Here is a 19,606-nt window from a genome sequence, read left to right as displayed (position 1 = left end):
GTCTTTCTTTATGACAAACCCTCACTTCCCTGTAGAGCACCTATTTTCTCTTGAGCACACACACTCACCCCCCCCTCATAGTTCCTAAATAAAACTATTTTACTTAATGTAGTGGGTAGGCACTTGCTTTGCACAAGGCTGACCTAGGGTTAATCCCTGATGCTATAGATGGGTCTCCTGAGCAATGCCAGAAGTATGCCCTGAGCACGAGGTGTGGTTCAAAAACTGAACACAAACAAAAACGAAACATACAGTTAGTGGCAAAACTTATATTCTCTTTAAGAAAGTATTTAGGTAAATAGTAATTTAAGTAGTTAGGTTATTTAGCTAAGGGTCTCTTTATTAGATCTAGAGGTAGAGATTATCTTTCTGCTTTTCCCAGTTAACTAAAGCTGACAGTCACCACTAGGGGCCAGTACAGAGCCATTTAGCAGATCCTGATGCCAAATAATTGGTTACATAAAAATATGTACTAATAAATCTTAAAAATTATAAGACTATGTGAAGAGCCACGTTCCCTTCCAGAATTGGCTCCATTAATACAAATATCTCAGACCAGATAGTATCAAATTCTGCCAAATTATATTTATATTCAACATTTAAGAAACCTCCATTACAAAATTTATTCAACAAATTAGAAACAGCTAAACCAAGATCAATATAAACTATAATTAGATGTCTTCTTACCTGCTTGGTATCACTCATGCACATTATACTTTAAATTTTTTCTTTAAAGTTTGTTTTTTAAATAAATATGAATCTATTTTACAAATTATAAAGCAGCATCTAAACTTTGTCCTATTTTATTGTACAATGTGAGGAATCCAATCCAGGGTCTCATACATCCCCAATCAAGTTGTCTAATTTAATACTGTGCCATTTAAGACTGGAGCAATAGCACAGCAGGTACAGTGTTTGTTTTGCACACAGATAAACCAGGTTATAGCCCCAGCATTCTGTATGGTCCCCTGAGCCCACCAGGAGTGATTCCTGAGTGCAGACAGAAAGTAACCCCTGAGCACTGCCAGGTGTAGCCCAAAAACCACACATGCACACACAAAAAGTGTCAATTAAACACTAGCATGTTCTCCCTATAGAAACTATGATTTCAGGCAGCATCATAATTATGAAGTGAGGTATGTGATCATATGCTTGGCACAATAGTGGATCCTTTCATTGGTTTTCTGTTTAACTTCTGTGCCTTCGCAGCCATATCCAGCTATATTCAGGGCTTACTCTTGGCTCTGCACTCAGGGATCACAACTGTTGGAGCTTGGAGGACCATATGTGTAGTAAGGACAGAACCCAGGTCAGCTGCATTCAAGGTTCAAGGCAAGTGCCATAACCCCTGAACTCTCTCCATCCTCCTTTATATCATTGATTTATTTCCCCCTTAATTGTCCCTCTCTGGCAGCTGAAATCATGTTTGTCCTAGAAGCTGAAATAATCAATTTTATGGTCAATGTGGTCTTAAATCCTTTTCATGCTCATTTACTTGAGACTCCTTAGAGGACAATTACTGAAACCAGAACTGGCTTCAATAATATAACAGTGGGTGACTCACAAAACCAGAAGCCCCATGGTCCTGACAGGCTTGCCAGACTGCAGCACAGGGAGCTGGCACTCTGGGTCTCTCAATCCACAAAGGACCTCTTAGAGCCAACGGCATCAAAGAGCCTCTTTCTCTTATGACCCTACTTCTGATTCAGCCTCACCCTGTCCCCTTGTTTAAAGTCAGGGATGAAAAGGAGCTTGGAATGGTGTTTCTGGAGAGATTGCTTTTGATGAGGGGCTTGGGGGACAATATGGGACTGAGCCCAGGTCAGCTGTATGCAAGGCAAGTACCTGCTATACAATTGCTCTTGGGCTCTAAATAGTTCCTTTTCTGAGAGCAGATCAATCTGCTGAGTTGCCCACCTGATCCATCTCAGAAGGGGCCCAGGGAAAAGCAGGTCTGGGTGACCCTCTTATCACTGGTACCTATTTCTTTTGACTAGAGCCTTAAGCTCTCTGTGGAGGGCAAAGGAGACCACCCAAAGAGAACACGGATTTCTGACAAGGGCTCACCCTGGGCCAGCTCTGACAAACGGAGGTCCTGTGTCTCACCCCGAATAGCTTGTGCTCCTGCTACATACAGTTTCTGGTGCATGCGGGCATTTATTAAATATCAATAGGGTGGGGCCCGGAGAGATAGCACAGCGGCGTTTGCCTTGCAAGCAGCTGATCCAGGAACCAAAGGTGGTTGGTTCGAATCCCGGTGTCCCATATGGTCCCCCGTGCCTGCCAGGAACTATTTCTGAGCAGACAGCCAGGAGTAACCCCTGAGCACTGCCGGGTGTGACCCAAAAACCAAAAAAAAAAAAAAAAAAAAATATCAATAGGGTGAATGAATGGCAGGTTTGGCCTTGCTGTTCAACTAGCACTTGACTATGCCACCCAAGACAGAGCCTAATTTTAGTCCTGGTATTATGTTAGAAAAAAAACTATAGGCTTGAGGGTCCCAAAATTTGGAATCCAAACCCAGAAAAACTCAAGAGCCACACAAAGTGGTACAGCGATACAGACCAGCCACTGCAAGTGTTCTAATACAGTCTTCAGTTCCTGCACCCAGAGCAAATACTGCTCCCATACGGCCAACTGCCTGGCTCTGCCCTGCACCCCGGGGATGGGGGGGGGGCACCCTGAGACACCAAGTAGGCTAACAATGTAGCCACAAAGCTGCAGATTTTGCTGTTCTTAAGCCTTGTAACTCGTTAGCGCCCCCACTGTTCCAGTCTCAGCAGATGTTGCAGAAGCTGATGTTGAGTGGTGCTGCTCATTGCACAAGAGCCCGGGAGCACGTCCAGCATGGTTATTCGATGTTATCATAGACCTGGATCACATCTTCATAGTTACTGAGAGCCTGGATGAGATAAGAGGCCTGTTCCAGGTCAGGGTCAGCCAACTGCACCTTCGTGTTGGGGATGAACTCAAGTGCACAGGACACAGAGCACAAGCCCAGAGAGTCGAGCTTCTTCCTCACTTGATGCACCGAAGAGGTGTCACAGATAAACTAGGGAGAAAGGAGATTCCACAGGTGAGGCGCTGGGAGGTAACGGACCACAGCCAGACAGAACTCTGAAAGTCCTACATAGAGCTGGTATGCTTCTCTGGGTTTAAGGTCTTCACTGGCAGAGAGAGTAGGTTTTTGTTTTTTTTTTTGGTTTTGTTTTGTTTTTGGTGGGGGTGAGGGGGTCCAATGCCCAGCTCAGAGCTTATTCCTGGTGGTGCTCAGGGGGGACCATATGCTGTGCCAGGAATAGAACCTGGGCAAGGCAACACTCTGCCCGCTAAATTGATACTCCAGCCCCAGACAGTTTTCAGTGTTCTGATTTCTTCCGGCAGTGCTCAGGGGTTACTACTGGCTCTACGCTCAGAAATTGCTCCTGGCAGGCTTGGGGGACCATATGGGATGCTGGGATTCAAACCACCGACCTTCTGCATGCAAGACAAACACCTTACCTCCATGTTATCTCTCTGGCTCCCAGTGTTCTGATTTCTCAGCAGAGAAATCAACAGGAGAGCAAGCTCTACCTACCCAGCACTCACTTCATACATGCCTGTGTGATATCTAAAATCTTTATGTCACCAGTACCCCAGGGCACCAGGAAGAAAAAACACACAGGGGGCCGTGACCAATCCTACTAGGGTCTCCTCCAGACACAAAAGCCTCACACTTACTTTAAAAACGTTTTTTTCCTCATCTTCAGCTTCCAAAACATCCTCAGCTCCTGCTTCAATGGCCAGCTCCAGGGCGCGCTCCAGGTTCACAGCTTTCTTCTCTCTGTCTTCCACTCCGACCACAACCACCCCCTTCTTGTCAAAGGAGTGGCGAGCGCCTTCAGCTATCATGCCCCTGAAAGGAAGGAAGACAGGCAACTGTGGCTGCCTGGAACCCTCCACCTCACCCACCTCAGCCTCTGCCCACGGGAAGAGAGACAGCTTCCTTCCTACAGGAAAAGATGCAGCTGCTGCTGGACCAGGGAATAAATAGCCCAAACCGACCCCACCACTGCCCCTCCATCCAGCCCTGATTAGAGTTCGGAGAATGCAAAGACTTTGCTCACTGTGAAGAGTCCAGTTCTGCAGCACATTTGGAGACCCAGACATTTGATGGCTACAGATGGGCCCCTGGGACAAAAAGCGCCTTCTGCACTGATGAACAAATCCCTGGGATTCTGCCTAGGGCAGAAAACGTGAAGGGAAAATACATCTGGATTTATTTTAATAAGTCAAGTCCCATCTGAATTCTCTAAAGGCCAAATGTGTGCCTCAAACCTGAAACACCACCAAGCAGGCAATAACAGTCTGTATTTTTCTTTCTTTCTCTTTTTCTTTTAATAATTTTGTTTTGGGGGCCACACCCAGTGGTGCTCAGGGTTTACTCCTGACTCTGCACTCAGGGATTACTCTTGGAGGTGCTCCAGAGACCATATGGGATGCTGGAGTTCAGACCTGGGTTGGCCACATGCAAGGCAAGTGTCTTACCTGCTCTATGGCTCCAGTTCCCCTCCTTACCCCGTGCTGTATTTTTCTTACATAGAATTGAAACCTAAAGGCTCCTTCCCCTCCCCTCCCCATCCCACACACCTACCCATTCTTGCTCAGGATATGCCTGATGTCCGAGTAGCACTTGGAGCTACTGTTAGACAATGCCTCGATGAGGAGAGAGGAGCCCCCTGGTCCACGGCTCTCGTATAGCAAATAAACGCCTTTGGTTTTCTGCAACGAGCAATAAAAAATACGCATTTCCCTGTTTCTGGACTCCACCACCCCAATCCCTAATGCCAATGTGCTCCCAACATGGAACCACAGCAGCACCAAGTTGGTTTTGTGGGACAGACTGGCAGGATAGAGCAAGGCCTCCAGGACTTTAGTCCTCAGCTTCTAGAAAAGTCCTCAAGACCAAGTTGGGGTTTTGGGTTTTTATGGGGTAGGAAGAGGTTTAGGCCACACCTAGTGTTATTCCTGATTTTGAGTTCAAGGATCACTCCTGGTGGTGCTCAGGGTACCAAATGTCAGAGATCAAACCTGGGTTGGTAAAAAAAAAAAAGATTCAAAAAATAAGGGGGGGGGCAGTGAGGTGGCGCTAGAGGTAAGGTGTCTGCCTTGCAAGCACTAGCCAAGGAAGGACCGCGGTTCGATCCCCCGGCGTCCCAATGGTCCCCCCAAGCCAGGGGCAATTTCTGAGCGCTTAGCCAGGAGTAACCCCTGAGTATCAAAGGGGTGTGGCCCCCCAAAAATAGTCATGTTTCCGGGGCCGGCATGGTGGCACTAGAGGTAAGGTGTCTGCCTTGCAAGCGTTAGCCAAGGAAGGACCGCAGTTCGATCCCCCGGCCTCCCATATGGTCCCCCCAAGCCAGGGGCAATTTCTGAGCACTTAGCCAGGAGTAACCCCTGGAGTAACATCAAATGGGTATGGCCCGAAAAGCCAAAATAAATAAATAAATAAATAAAGATTCAAACCTGGGTTGGTCACTATATCACTTTGGCCTGAGACCAAGTTTTTTGGGGCCACACCTTGCAGTGTTCAGGGACCACAAGAGAACTCGAATCAGGGTCCTGACTTCCCCTGTCACAGGTAAAGGCAGGTACCATATTTTCCGGTGTATAAGATGACTTTTGAAACAAAAAATATCAACCAAAAATCGGGGGTTGTCTTATACGCCGAGTATATCCTGAAAAGTGTTTCAATATGCCGCTAAACGAAAATTGTCTGAATATTGCTACAAAACGAATTTTCCAACTCGGTCCTGCACCAATCACTGCAAGGCTGCTCAGACCGCCTCTCTAACTCAGCCAATCCAAGCAGGCTGTTTATGCATGCAAATTAGACAATGTTCTGGACCCGAATCTACACTGTAAAAAGCCTGTCAGATTGGCCAGAGTCAGAGGAAGTCTATGACAGTATAACCTTTGAACCTTTGCTTATTGTGATTGGCTTACTGTGGTATACACAGTTGTAGCACAGGAAAATTCTGTCTGATATAGCGAATATAGGCCTAAACCTATGTTTTAACTGCAAAATTAGGGGGTCGTCTTATACGCCGGCAAATACGGTACCTTAACTCCTGTTCTCTCTCCAGTTTGAGACCAGCTATTTTTGGAGGGTTTTTTGAACCACACCCAGCAGAACTCAGGGTTTCTCTTGGCTCTGTGTTCAGAAATTACTACTGGCATGGAGCCAGAGAGAGAGAGCACAGAGGTAGGGCGTTTGCCTTGCACCCATCTAACCCTGGACAGACTTTGGTTCAATTCCCGGTGTTCCATATGGTCCCCTGAGCCTGCTAGGAGTGATTGCTGAGTGCAGAGCCAGTTGTGACCCAACCCCCTTCAAAAACAAAAAATCACTCCTGGTAGATTTGGGGGACCATATGGGATGCCAGGATCAAACCTGGGTTGGATATGTGCAAGGAAAACACCCTACGCACTGTGCTATCGTTCTGGCCCCCTAAAATCCAACTTTTCAGCCTGGTTCCTGCAAAATCATTTCTCTTGCTTTGTTTCCAGCCCTTGCAGCCCCCGACTCCCACCATTTTCCTCCCCGTCCCTTCCTTGCAAGGTGCCAGGCTTCTATTCTAAACTACGGTATCCAGAAAGTCCTCACCTGAAGTCACTGATAAACCTTTTTTTTTTTTTTTTTTTTTTTTTTGTGGTTTTTGGGTCACACCCGGCAGTGCTCAGGGGTTACTCCTGGCTCCATGCTCAGAAATTGCTCCTGGCAGGCACAGGGGACCATATGGGATGCTGGGATTCGAACCGATGACCTCTTGCATGAAAGGCAAACGCTTTACCTCCATGCTATCTCTCCAGCCCCCCTCCTTTTTTTTTTTTTTTTTAAGAAACTTCAACTTATATCATTAATCAAAGTGACATAAATAAGAGCTGGAACAATAGAACTACAGATAGGGCACTTGCCTTGCAGATTTGATCTCTGGCACCCCAAATGGTACCCTGAACACTGACTGGAGTAATCCCTAAGTACAGAGCCAGGAATAAGTTCTCAGGACTACCAGGTATAACCCCCAAAACAAAAACAACAAACCAAAAAAGAAATGACATATTATGAAGGCAGGTCCCTGGAATAATGTTTCAACATCAGGAGGGATTTTTGTTATCGATGTTACAATGAACCCAAATCAAATCACCTGACGCTAAATGAGGACCTAAAGTATGGTCATGGAAAGTCACACACTGGTGCCTTATCCCAGAAACACCTGACCCCCAACATCTAATCAATCCATCGAGATCTCTTAACAGTTGCTGGCATCAGGACCTCTCAGAGCTCTACTATTTTTCACCTAGAATCAGGTCTTCATCACTCTCCAATGTCTGTGCCTTGTGGCCTTCCCTGGAACATTCACCAATTAACTCTCTCTTCCTCCAACCCAAAGGAAATAAGGTACTACCTTACTGTTGGGGAAATTCTATGATGCTTAGAGCACAAGTTCTCAGATCTGACTGTCACAAGAATGTTGTCTATTAGGTGGTCAAGTCACCTGACTTTCCTGTGCCTCAGTTTATATGTGGAATTGTTTTAAAAGAGTTGGCAAAATAACACATACAGGAAAAAATTTTTTTTAGATAACTCAGAGCTCTTATCCAAGTGTGTGGTTTGGAAAAGGCCACAATAACTAATGCCTATGGAGATGATGTTTACTGCATCAAATCCTTTCTACTTGAAATAGTTAAGCAGGGAACATAAAATAGTCTTAACAAAACAACGAATTCTTCACCTGCACTCAAAGACAATTTTCTTACATGAACTCTCAATTTCTGCTTCCTTCCCCACTCCTTTCTACTGGTTTTTCCCCTTTGAGGGAAAGACACATGGAGGAAAAATGCCTCCCTCTGTCTAACACTGGGACTTCCCCATATTAGCCCCTTCTTTTCACCAAACTCCTCGACCAAGAGAGCCTAGCCTTTTATTGTTCTGTCTACTCTCTAGTCACTCTGTTCCCCAGCTGTGCTGCTGCAAACAATGGCCTAGCAGAAATTCACCAGAAGTTGAGGATATCAACCACACTGCTGCCCCCCTGATAAGTTTGGTGACTGATGAGCAATGGCCAAACATCAGAACATCGTGGACACACCTCCATTTTCAAAGATGCCTCAATCGTTGACTTGGGCATGTGCTTGCTGCGACACACTTCTAGAATGTTGGCCAGATTGCTGTTGAGCTCAGGGTTGGGACCACCCTCTAGGAGAGAAAAAGAATAAACAAAGAGCTCTATACAACATTAAAGAACAAAAGGAATTTCAAGCCCCCCAGAACCCATACCCAGAACCCCCTAAAAGAAAGAAGGCAAATGACTCCTTAGTCTTGGGTTAGTTCTGACCACTTCACCTATTATTTGAGGACTAAAATATGGAAGGAAGCATGTTGGGGGGACACATATCCAGCAATGCTCAAAGGTTACTCTTGACTATGCACTCAGGAATTATTCCTGACGGATTCAGGGAACCATTGAGATGCTGGGGATAGAATCTGGGTTGGTTGCATGCAAAGCTGTGCCCTATGCATTGTACTATTACTACAGCCTTCAAGGAAGGGAAGCATTTTAAAAAAGAAGTTTCTAATTCACTATTTTTATGGCTAAGTATCTTCCTGCTGGGATTCAGTGATACTATGTTGCATCAGATGAAGAGGCAAGGGATGTGGATGGCACAAACTTCTCCTTCCCTTTTATTCTGATTCTGTCTGTGTGACTCTTGAAATACTCCCATGATACTGTAATCATGCCATTGCCAAGGGGAAGGGCACATGCCATCTTTATATGACGAGTGCCTGTCAGACAATACTTAGATCCCATGACAAAGGCTCAGAAGAAAATTTCAGGGCAGGGTGGGGGGAAGCAAATGAGCACTTACCAAGCATCTATTGTGTGTCCAGAAACTACCCCAGAGTGACTTTATCCCTGTTTTACAGATAAGGAAATTGAGACTCAGAGGTGAAGCCATTTGCTCAAAGTCACACAGCTAGGAACAAAAAAAAAAAAAAAAAAAAAAAAGGTCAGCCTTCCTGACCTCAAAGTCCAAGTTTTTTAAAGGACTTTTTCTCCAGTCTTGGCATCTATCACTAATACACACGCAGAAAAAAACAAAACAACAACAACAAAAAAAAAAAAACACCATTTTTATAGGGGGCCACAAAACTGAGAAAAAAAAAACCAGGCCAAAGGCCAAGCCAAGTAAGCTGTCCCCAAAGGTCAACCTTGACACGAAAGGGCGCTGCTAGGAAGTGGGAGTTCTCATTCCAATTAGAAAATAGGGACTCCGAAAAACTCATTCTAGCAGTTTCAGAGGTCCCTTGCTTCAGCTTGGGACCAAGTCGCTCTCACCAGCTTCTCTTCCTAAAAGCAACAAACTCTTACCTGACAAGCTGGGGGCTCAGAGTCTGGCAACTTGGACGGTGACACCCAGGGCAGGCAGGCAGGTGTTTGGAGGGTTTGGTTAGAGGGTAAAGAGAAAAAAGAACTAAGAATTGAGCTGAGCGCTGGAAGACGTCACTTTCCTGTTTTGTTTTGGGGTGGGAACACACTGATTGTGCTCTGGACTTAACTCTCAGCTCTGAGCTCAGTCAAGAGTCATTCATTCCTGGCAGGGATCTGGGGATTAAACTGTGTTTGGGGTTGGCAGCTTGTGCCCGCGATGCCTCCTCTGGTGCCAGGCTCTTACCCTTCACCGCGAGGCGGATGCTCAGGCAGAGCTTGGAGAAGATGCGACTCCTTTCGGCGTCCTTGGGGCCCTTGACGTGCCGGACCTTGGACCACTTGTTGTGCCCGGCGGGGACAGCCGCGGTGAGGTGCAACGCCTGCACTCGGGGTGCGGGCTGGGAGCCTCTGGGGGTGCCGCGGAGGAACGCAGGGATCCGGGAAGCTCGTGCCCGCAAGCCTGGGCTGGCCGCCCTGCCCAGGGCGATCACGAACCACACAGCCATGACGTGCACAGCTCAGGCCCGGCCGGCCCCGACCAGCGGTTCCCGGGTCGCTGAACCCTGAATCGGAAGTAGTTTCTGTTTCCGGTCCGTCTCCCAAACGTGTCCCCGCGGCCCGGTTACACCGTTCCGGCCCCGCTCGACGAGCACTTTGTTCCGGCGCCTGCCAAGGCCTGCCCAGAGGCCAAATGCTCCCCGTGTGTGGATGCTCAGGTCTCTCGGGGTGGCCCCTAGAGCAATCTCCTGTATTTCCTAAGGTGATCCTTGGAGATGCCTTGGAGTCATGAAACTGATTTTGCAACTGAATTTGGCTTTCCCAGTTCTGAGCAGGTCCAGATTTGATGTGGTAAAAGTGATCCAAGAACTTCATTTTATAGGCCCAGCTTGCCAAAGATGCAGAGATGACATTTGTCCCAATTATTTCTTGTCTCTTAACTTTCTTTTTTTTTTTTTTTTTTTTTTCATCTGAGTTGGGTGTATGTGTGTTACAGTTTGTTTATCTCACTGATTGGTGTTTTCTGAACCAGTAAGGTTGCTACTTCTCTGTTTTCCCTTCTTCCTTAGCTGAAGAAAGGCCTTGTGAGAATTAAATGGTAGAAGAGATGTAGAGTACACTGGCATAGGTTTTATGTAATTTGTTTTGTTTGGGGGCCCCACCCACCTTGTTCACTGCTTACTCCTGGCTCTGTGCTCCAGAGATTGTTCCCTGGTAGGGTACCTGGGTTTCAGAGTTAGAATTCAGGCTGTTTGCATGCAAGGCAAGTGCTCTACCTGTTGTACTCTCTTTCTGGCCTGACAAGCCACCAAATGGAGGAGGGGGGCGTGTTGAATCACTGGTTGATGTTCAGAGGTTACTCCTGGCTTTGTACTTAGGAATTACTCCGGGCAGTGTTCAGAGGGATCAAACCTGAGTCAGCCATGTGCAAGACAATCTTCCTACCCACTGTACTATCTCTCCAGTTTCAAGCCACCAATTTAAAGGGTAGAGTAGTTTTTAATATGTACAAATTTGTGGAGCTGTCACTAAATGGCATTTAATCACTCCTTGATATCCCCTCAGACCTATTAGCAGTTATGCCCACAATTTCCCCCCAGTCTCCATTTTTTATTTTATTTTATTTTATTTTTTGGTTTTTGGGCCACACCTGGTGACGCTCGGGGGTTACTCCTGGCTATGAGCTCAGAAGTCACTCCTGGCTTGGGGGACCATATGGGACGCCGGGGGATCGAACCGCGGTCCATCCAAGGCTAACTCAGGCAAGGCAGGCACCTTACCTCTAGCACCATCGCCTGGCGCCCCAGTCTCCATTCTTAAGCAACCATCTATTTACTTCCAGCTACTGTTTGTCTGTTCTGGATTTTTTTTTTTTTTTTACAAATGGGACAATATGATTTCATTTATGAAGTGGTCCTTTTGGATCAGCTTCTCCATATGTATCACGTTGCAGTGTGGGTTAGGACATTTATGCTCTACCATGGGCTAATATTTCATAATGTAAATAAGCCAGACTATTGATTGAACCATCAGTTGATGGGCATCTAAATTACTTTCTGGTTAAGAGTATTATGGATAAATAATGTGGCTATGAACATTTGTGTGCAACTTTATGTGAACTTCTACTTTAATTTTTCTTGGTTGTAAACATGTATATATGCATATATGCAGAATTGATAGATCAGAGAGTAAATCTATGTTAACCCTTTTGAGGAACTACCAGGCTTTTTTTTTTTTTCACACCTAGAGGTGCTCATGGGATATGCCTGGCTCAGAAATAGCTCCTGGAAGGCTAAGGGGACCATATGGGATGCCGATGATCGATCCCAGGTCTGTCCAAGTCAGCTGGGCTCAAGGCAAATGCCTATAATTGTGCTATTGCTCCAGCTCCCAGACTGTTTTTTGTTTTGGTTTGGTTTTGGTTTTTGGGTCACACCCGGCAGTGCTCAGGGGTTACTCCTGGCTCTAAGCTCAGAAATCACTCCTGGCAGGCTCAGGGAACCATATGGGATGCCGGGATTCGAACCACCATCCTTCTGCATGCAAGACAAATGCCCTACCTCCATGCTATCTCTCCGGCCCCTCCCAGACTGTTTTGAAAAATGGTTGTAGTTTTTGTTTTGGGGCCACACCCAGAAGTGCTAAGGGATTAATCCTGTGTGCACAGGGGTCATTCCTGGGTAGTGCTTGGGGAACCAATTGATATGCCAGAGATAAAACAAACACCCTACCCGTTGTGCTATTGCTACAGCATCCAAAAAAATGGTTGTTTTGGAGTGTTGTTATTGTTATTATGATATTGTCCTTGACCTACACTTAGTAATAGGGGCAACTCTTGGCTCTACACTGAAGGATCACTTCTGTCAGTGCTCAAGGTAAGCTATGCAGAGTTGAGCATCAAGCCAGGGTTGGCCAGGTGCAAGATAAGTGTCTTATTTCCTGGACCATCTCTCTGGTCCTGATTGCATCATTTTACAGCCCTCCCCACCCCAGAAATGTCTGAAGATTTCCATTTTCCCCTCATCTTTACCAACCCTTGTTATGATCTCTTTTACTATCATCATTGCCATCTTATTGGGTATAGTGTTTCAGCCGGAGAGATAGCATGGAGGTAGGGTGTTTGCCTTGTATGCCGAAGGACAGTGGTTCGAATCCCGGCATCCCATATGGTCCCCCAAACCTGCCAGGAGCGATTTCTGAGTATAGAGCCAAGAGTAACCCCTGAGCGCTGCCGGGTGTGACCCAAAAACCGAAAGAAAAATAAAAGTAGTGTTTCGCTATAGTTTTGTCTTTTGCTTTGTTTTTGGATCACAAATACCAAAGCTCAGACATTACTCCTGGCAATGCTTAGGGGGACTAACTATACATCATGCTGGAATTGAACCACCAAGGTTCTCTGCATGCAAGGCAAGCAATTAAACCTCTATTCTCTCTCCAGTTCTTATCAATGTGGAATTATTTGGGAGAGGGAGGGGGCACACCCCATGGTGTTCAGAGTTTACACTTGCTTCTGTGCTCAGTTTTCACTCCTAGCAGGCTCAAGGGAACATCTGGAGTGCTGGAGATCAAACCTGGGTGGTCTGTGTAAAAGACAAGTGTTCTAACCACTATACTTTCATTTTAACTTCTTTTTTTTTTTTTTTTTTGGTTTTTTTTTTTGGGCCACACCCGGTAACGCTCAGGGGTTACTCCTGGCTATGTGCTCAGAAGTTGCTCCTGGCTTGGGGGACCATATGGGACACCGGGGGATCGAACCGCGGTCCGCCCAAGGCTAGCGCAGGCAAGGCAGGCACCTTACCTTTAGCGCCACCGCCCGGCCCCTCAATTTAACTTCTATCAATATAGTTTTATGATTTTCTTTGTTTTTGTTGGGTATTTTGGGGCTACATCCGGTGGTGCTCAGGGATTACTCTTGACTCTGCATTTAGAAATCGCTTCTGGCAGACTTGGGGGGCCAATATGGGATGCTGGTAATCAAACTTGGTCCCTCCCGAATGGGCCTCATGCAAAGCAAATGCCCTACCGCTGTGCCATCTCTCCAGCCCCCGAGGTTTATGTTTTTCTAATAACATTGAGTAATAACTAAGTTTTTTTTTTTTTTACTTTTTGGGCCACACCCTATGGTACTCAGGGGTTAGCTACTACTGGCTATGCTCTCAGAAATCACTTCTGGCTTAGGGGACCATATGTGACTGGGGATAAAACCAAGGTCCATCCTGGGTCAGCCGTGTGCAAGGCAAATAAATGGTCTACTGCCGCGCTACTGCTCTGGCCCCAATTACTGTAAATATTATACTTATTAGCTGTTCATATATAGCAAAACTTTTTCTACTTTAATAGTGTATAATGAGGCTGGAGCAATAGCACAGAGGGTAGGACATTTGCCTTTCATGCAGCCAACCCAGGTTCAATCCCTGGCATCCCATATGGTCCCTTGAGTTTGCCAGGAGTAATTTCTGAAAGCAGACCCAAGAGTAACCTGTGAGTGTCACTGGGTGCTGCCCAAAAAAAGTTAAAAAAAAAAATGGTAGTGCTCGCTTTGGCAGCACATATACTAAAATTGGAACGATACAGAGAAGATTAGCGTGGCCCCTGTGCAAGGATGACACGAAAATTTGTGAAGCATTCCATATTTTAAAAAAAAAGGTATATCATATACTGTGGGACAGATAGTATATTGAGATTACTATTGTAATTACTATTGTAGACAAGTAAACCTAGTTTATGTATTTTATTTTGGTTTTTGGGCCACACATGGCAGTGCTCAGGGGGGTTCTCCTGGCTCTGCAACTCAGAAATAGCACCTGGCAGGCTCGGGGGACTATATGGGATGCAGGATGAACCTGGGTCCATCCAGGGTGGGCCATGTGCAAGGCAAATGCCCTATGGCTGTGCTATCACTCAGGACCCTAAAACTAGTTTAAATCGCCAGCACTGCATTTAGTTCCCTGAATGTCTTCATTAGTGACCCATGAGCACAGAGCCAGGAGTAGCCTCTGAGCATTGACAGGTCTGGGCCAAAAAAAAAAAAAAAAAAACAATATTGTACATTTAGGTAAAACAATGTTTTATGTCAATTTCAATAAAACTAGGGTAATATGGTCTGATATAATGTTCAAAATGTAAAGTGAGAAAAAGCTATGGGAATTTACCATAATAAATAAAAACCAAAATAAAATCTATGGGGGCCGGCGAGGTGGCGCTAGAGGTAAGGGGTCTGCCTTACAAGCGCTAGCCAAGGATCAGGACCGCGGTTCGATCCCCCGGCATCCCTTATGGTCCCCCCAAGCCAGGGGCAATTTCTGAGTGTTTAGCCAGGAGTAACCCCTGAGCATAAAACGGGTGTGGCCCGAAAAACCAAATAAAATAAAATAAAATAAAATCTATGGTGACCTTAACCCAGTTAACCTAACAGAGACAGACACATCCGCAGAGCCAGGCTATTGATACAAGCACCCAGAGGAACTGCACCCCGGAGGAAAGATGGGGACTCATCAAGGAGTTAAATGGACTGTTGTCCTAGAATTATGAGTAAGGATGACGATTTGGTGAAATTCCAAGGAAAACTAGGTCATCATCATACCCAGGGCTTGTTTCCCTTGGAAATGACAAAGTTGAGATGTTGGGATTCACGGGTTTAGAAAGAACTAGGAGGGGGCCGGAGAGATAGCATGGAGGTAAGGCGTTTGCCTTCCATGCAGGAGGTCATCGGTTCGAATCCCGGCGCCCCATATGGTCCCCTGTGCCTGCCAGGAGCAATTTCTGAGCCTGGAGCCAGGAATAACCCCTGAGCACTGCCAGGTGTGACCCAAAAACCAAAAAAAAAAAAAAAAAAAAAAAAAAAAAAGAAAGAACTAGGAGAAAGGCAGACTGGGTCTGTTAACAGGAAACGTATATCTGGATATAATCGCTGAGGCAGAGCTCCCGTGACTGTTCCATCTCTGCTTCCTCCTAAAGGAAACCATCTTTCAAATAAGCCCAATATAAAATGTCTGTCCAGATATACTAAGGCCCTCAGATGTGTAAGTTTGGCCCCAGTAGGTTATGATACGCCACTGATCTAAGAATGTTCCTCTGATGATGATTTCTGGTTTGCTAAGTGGTTACATTTGTGAGAGTCAGGGCTCTCAGTCCAAAGAGTTTTAGACCCTAGAACCCAAACTTTTTTTTTTTTCATTTCCTTAATCCTATACAACATCCCTGCTCTGACCATGTTTACTCAGGGTTGGTGCCCAGCATTGAAATAAATATGAAAGCTGCATTCAGAGACCTCTGTTCTGGAGCACTACACCAGAGTGGGAAACAGTCTGCTTCTCTGCCAGTGACTTACATTCTCCAAGCAAGGGGCCGGAGAGATAGCATGGAGGTAAGGCATTTGCCTTGCATGCAGAAAGTCATTTGTTCGAATCCCGGCATTCCATATGGTCCCCCGAGCCTGCCAAGAGTGATTTCTGAGAGTGGAGCCAGGAGTAACCCCTGAGCGTTGCCAGGTGTGACCCCCCAAAAACAAAAACATTCTCCAGGCAAGTCTGTGTGTCAGCGGGGGCCAGAGAGATAGCACAGTGGTAGGGCATTTGTCTTGCATGTGGCCGACCCAGGAGGAACCCGGTTCGATTCACAGCACCTATATGGTCCCCCAGCCTGCCAAAGGCAATTTCTGAGTGCAAAGCCAGGAGTAATCATTGAGCACCCCTGGGTGTGGCCCAACAACCAATCAATAAATACAGTTTAAAAAAAAAAAAAGACTGTGTCAGTAAGGATCTCAATGGCATCATTTCAAAGAGCAAAATTCCTGAGAGTCTGAGAAGCCGTTTTCAGTGAGTTTGGAAAACAAAAGTGGTTACTGGGCGACTTAAGTTGTAGTGTGTACTTAAGATACTCCTTTTCAGCTTTTTGCAGCTAACTTTGTGTCTGGTTACCTGATAAATGGCAGGGCAGATTTTTAGTTTGTCTCTCTGAACCCACTTCAACACTTCTTTCTTCTTTTCTTTCTTTCTTTCTTTCTTTCTTTCTTTCTTTCTTTCTTTCTTTCTATCTTTCTTTCTTTCTTTCTGTGTTTGTTTCTTTATATCTTGCTTTCTTTATTTCTTTCTTTCTTCTTTCTTTCTTTCTTTCTTTCTTTCTTCTCTTCTCTCTTCTTTCTTTCTTCTTCTTTCTTTCTTTCTCATTTTCTTCTTCTTCTTCTTCTTTCTTTCTTTCTTTCTTTCTTTCTTTCTTTCTTTCTTTCTTTCTTTCTTTCTTTCTTTCTTTCTTTCTTTCTTTCTTTCTTTCTTTCTTTCTTTCTTTCTTCTTCTTCCTTCCTTCTTTCCTTTCTTTCTTTCTTTCTTTCTTTCTTTCTTTCTTTCTTTCTTTCTTTCTTTCTTTCTTTCTTCTTTCTTTCTTTCTTTCTTTCTTTCTTTCTTTCTTTCTTTCTTTCTTTCTCTCTCTCTCTCTCTCTCTCTCTCTCTTTCTTTCTTTCTTTCTTTCTTTCTTTTTTTTTGTTTGGTTTTTGGGCCACACCCGGCAGTGCTCAGGGGTTACTCCTGGCTGTCTGCTCAGAAATATCTCCTGGCAGGCACGGGGGACCATATGGGACACCGGGATTCGAACCAACCACCTTTGGTCCTGGATCGGCTGCTTGCAAGGCAAACGCCGCTGTGCTATCTCTCCGGGCCCTCTTTCTTTCTTTCTTTCTTTCTTTCTTTCTTTCTTTCTTTCTTTCTTTCTTTCTTTCTTTCTTTCTTTCTTTCTTTCTTTCTTTCTTTCTTTCTTTCTTTCTCTCTCTCTCTCTCTTTCTCTCTCTCTCTCTTTCTTTCTTTCCTTCCTTCCTTCTTTCCTTCCTTCCTTCCTTCCTTCTTTCTTTCTTCCTTTCTTCTTTCTTTCTTTCTTTCTTTCTTTCTTTCTTTCTTTCTTTCTTTCTTTCTTTCTTTCTTTCTTTTTCTTTCTTTTCTTTCTTTCTTTCTTTCTTTCTTTCTTTCTTTCTTTCTTTCTTTCTTTCTTTCTTTCTCTCTCTCTTTCTTTCTTTTTCTTTCTTTCTTTCTTCTTCTTCTTCTCCTCCTCCTCCTTCTTTTTCTTCTTCTTCCTCCTCCTCCTCCTTCTTCTTTCTTCTTTTTCTTCTTCTTCCTTCTTCTTCCTCTTCCTCCTTTTTTTTTTGGCTTTTGGGTGTGGCTCAGGGGCTACTCCTGACATGCTTGGGAGACCATATGGCATGCTGGGATTCAAACCAGTCCTTCTGCATGCAAGGCAAATGCCTTACCTTCATGCTATCTCTCCAGCCCCATAGTTTTTCAAAATAAATTCACAAAATCAGACTGGTTGTGGGATCAGTGAAATGATTAACTATGAATCTGGAATGACTGGCTTCAACTACCACTAGTAGCACACGAGTTCAAACACGCGGGACTGACATTTATCTCCGCTCCAAAGTGACCCTGGAGGACACACATACAGGATAATGAAGCTATAGAGGGAGCTAGGCTGAGGGACCTCCCAAGGACTGAAGGGAAGCAGGAACAGAAACATACTGTGTTGTCTCTGAGGTGTGGGTCTTGTTACTGCATCACAGCTTCCATGATCCTCTGTGGGAAGTATTACTTTTTGTTTGTTTGGGGTCACACCTGGTGATGCTCAAGGGTTACTCTTGGCTCTGCACTCAGGAATTACTTTAGGACTTGGGGGATCCTATGGGATGCTGGGGATAGAACCCAGTTCGATCATGTGTAAGGCAAGTGCACTACCCGCTGTATTATCTCTCCAGCCTCTTAAATTTTACTCCCAGTTTTCTCAACACCAAAGAATAGCACCGTTAAGTATGTTTTGAGACCTCCACAATGGAAATCCAATAGCTAGCAGGAGCTTTTGTGTTACATAGTTGAAACTCTCTTTACAAATCTTTCACTTCAGATCCCTTTCTTGAGACAAAGGGCAGGCACTTAAGACTTACTGGCTCAATGAACCAGTTTGCTTTTCTTTGCTTGCCTTGAAATGAACCAGAAAGAGCAAAGAATGGAAATAAACATTGTCTGGAGAAATTCCTTCTGGACTTTGGAATCCCAGGGCAGACGGGAACCTCTACATCCTACCACTTCTGGGGGTTACCCTTTGTCCGTCTTCACACCAGTAAATGCCTGCATCTAGATTATTCCATTTCCTTTTGTTTCATTTTGGGGCCACACCCTACAGAGGTGGGTACTGAGGAGGTGAACTGTGGTATTACTTCCAGGCTGTTGTGTAGGGGTTAATACTCCAGTTCTTGAGACCACACAGTATCGAGGATCTATTCCAGGTCTCCTACATGCAAAGCACGTGTGTCCCCAGGCCTGAGCCATCTCTTTGGCTTAGAATTACCACATTTCTTAACTCTGATCCTGTCCTATTCTCTGCTTCTCTGCTAATTATGCTTTAGTTCAGGCTCAGGCATTTCCCCATTTTGTTATTATAGTAGATAGAATAATTCCTACCTCAGCCTTACTCCCGGATACTTTTATCATTGCCTCCTGAGATGCAGTTCTGGGCATCACTTCTCTAAGATCTTCAGTTCCCAACAGAATTGAGATCAGGATCTACACTTGTTGCAGAGAACAGATGATTCCACCTGATTCAGCTCCTCTTACCTCGGTTCACCTTTTCCACCATTCCCCATATCAGCTCTAATTCTCTGCGTGAGATCATATTCTTTGTTGTGTCTGTAAATCTGCATTCCACAGAGTTCCTTTTCCTGCTCTACCATTAAAACCCAGTTCAGACATCCATCATGTGATGCTTTCCCCGAGGCTCCCTCCCACCAGGCAGAACTGGTCACCCTTCCCCGCCCCCCCCCCCCCTCTAGAGCCTCTAGTGAGTCTGAACACATCCATTAATGCACAGTCCTGCCTGGATTTTTTGTTTTGTTTTTGGGTCACACCCGGCAGCACTCAGTGGTTACTCCTGACTGCACTCAGAAATCACTCTTGGCAGGCACAGGGATACCAGAGATACCACCCTCAGTCTTTGGCTGCGTGCAAGGCAAACACCCTACCTGTGCTATCTCTCCATCACCTGCCCGGATTTGTTGATATGGAGTCCCCTCTAAAGTAGACTGTGAACTACTAATGGAGTGAGGCTGCTGGCAGAGCATAGATGCTCTTGCATTTGGTTTAAAGACCATAAGCTAGTAA

At 45.3% G+C, this 19,606-nt stretch overlaps 1 protein-coding gene and 1 non-coding gene across 2 annotated transcripts; one reads left to right on the top strand and one right to left on the bottom strand.

Moving 5' to 3' along the window:
* Nucleotides 1–2,375: 2,375 nt before the first annotated feature.
* On the bottom strand, nt 2,376–9,979 carry LOC126018768 (translational activator of cytochrome c oxidase 1). Its single transcript, XM_049780866.1, has 5 exons — nt 9,718–9,979; nt 8,133–8,239; nt 4,634–4,761; nt 3,721–3,895; nt 2,376–3,052 (listed from the first exon to the last, which is right to left on the bottom strand). The coding sequence occupies exons 1-5, from the start codon at nt 9,977–9,979 to the stop codon at nt 2,852–2,854; spliced, it is 873 nt and encodes a 290-aa protein (XP_049636823.1). The 3' UTR covers nt 2,376–2,851.
* Nucleotides 9,980–14,001: 4,022 nt separating this feature from the next.
* LOC126025321 (U6 spliceosomal RNA) lies at nt 14,002–14,108 on the top strand. Its single transcript, XR_007501342.1, has one exon. It is a non-coding gene; the product is annotated as a U6 spliceosomal RNA (small nuclear RNA).
* The last annotated feature ends 5,498 nt before the right edge of the window (nt 14,109–19,606 follow it).

The sequence above is a fragment of the Suncus etruscus genome, chromosome 1 (genome assembly GCF_024139225.1).
Source record: "Suncus etruscus isolate mSunEtr1 chromosome 1, mSunEtr1.pri.cur, whole genome shotgun sequence".
Lineage (NCBI taxonomy): Eukaryota > Metazoa > Chordata > Mammalia > Eulipotyphla > Soricidae > Suncus > Suncus etruscus.
The sequence above is the reverse complement of the archived record's forward strand: the minus strand, read 5'-3'. Positions and strand labels throughout refer to the sequence as shown.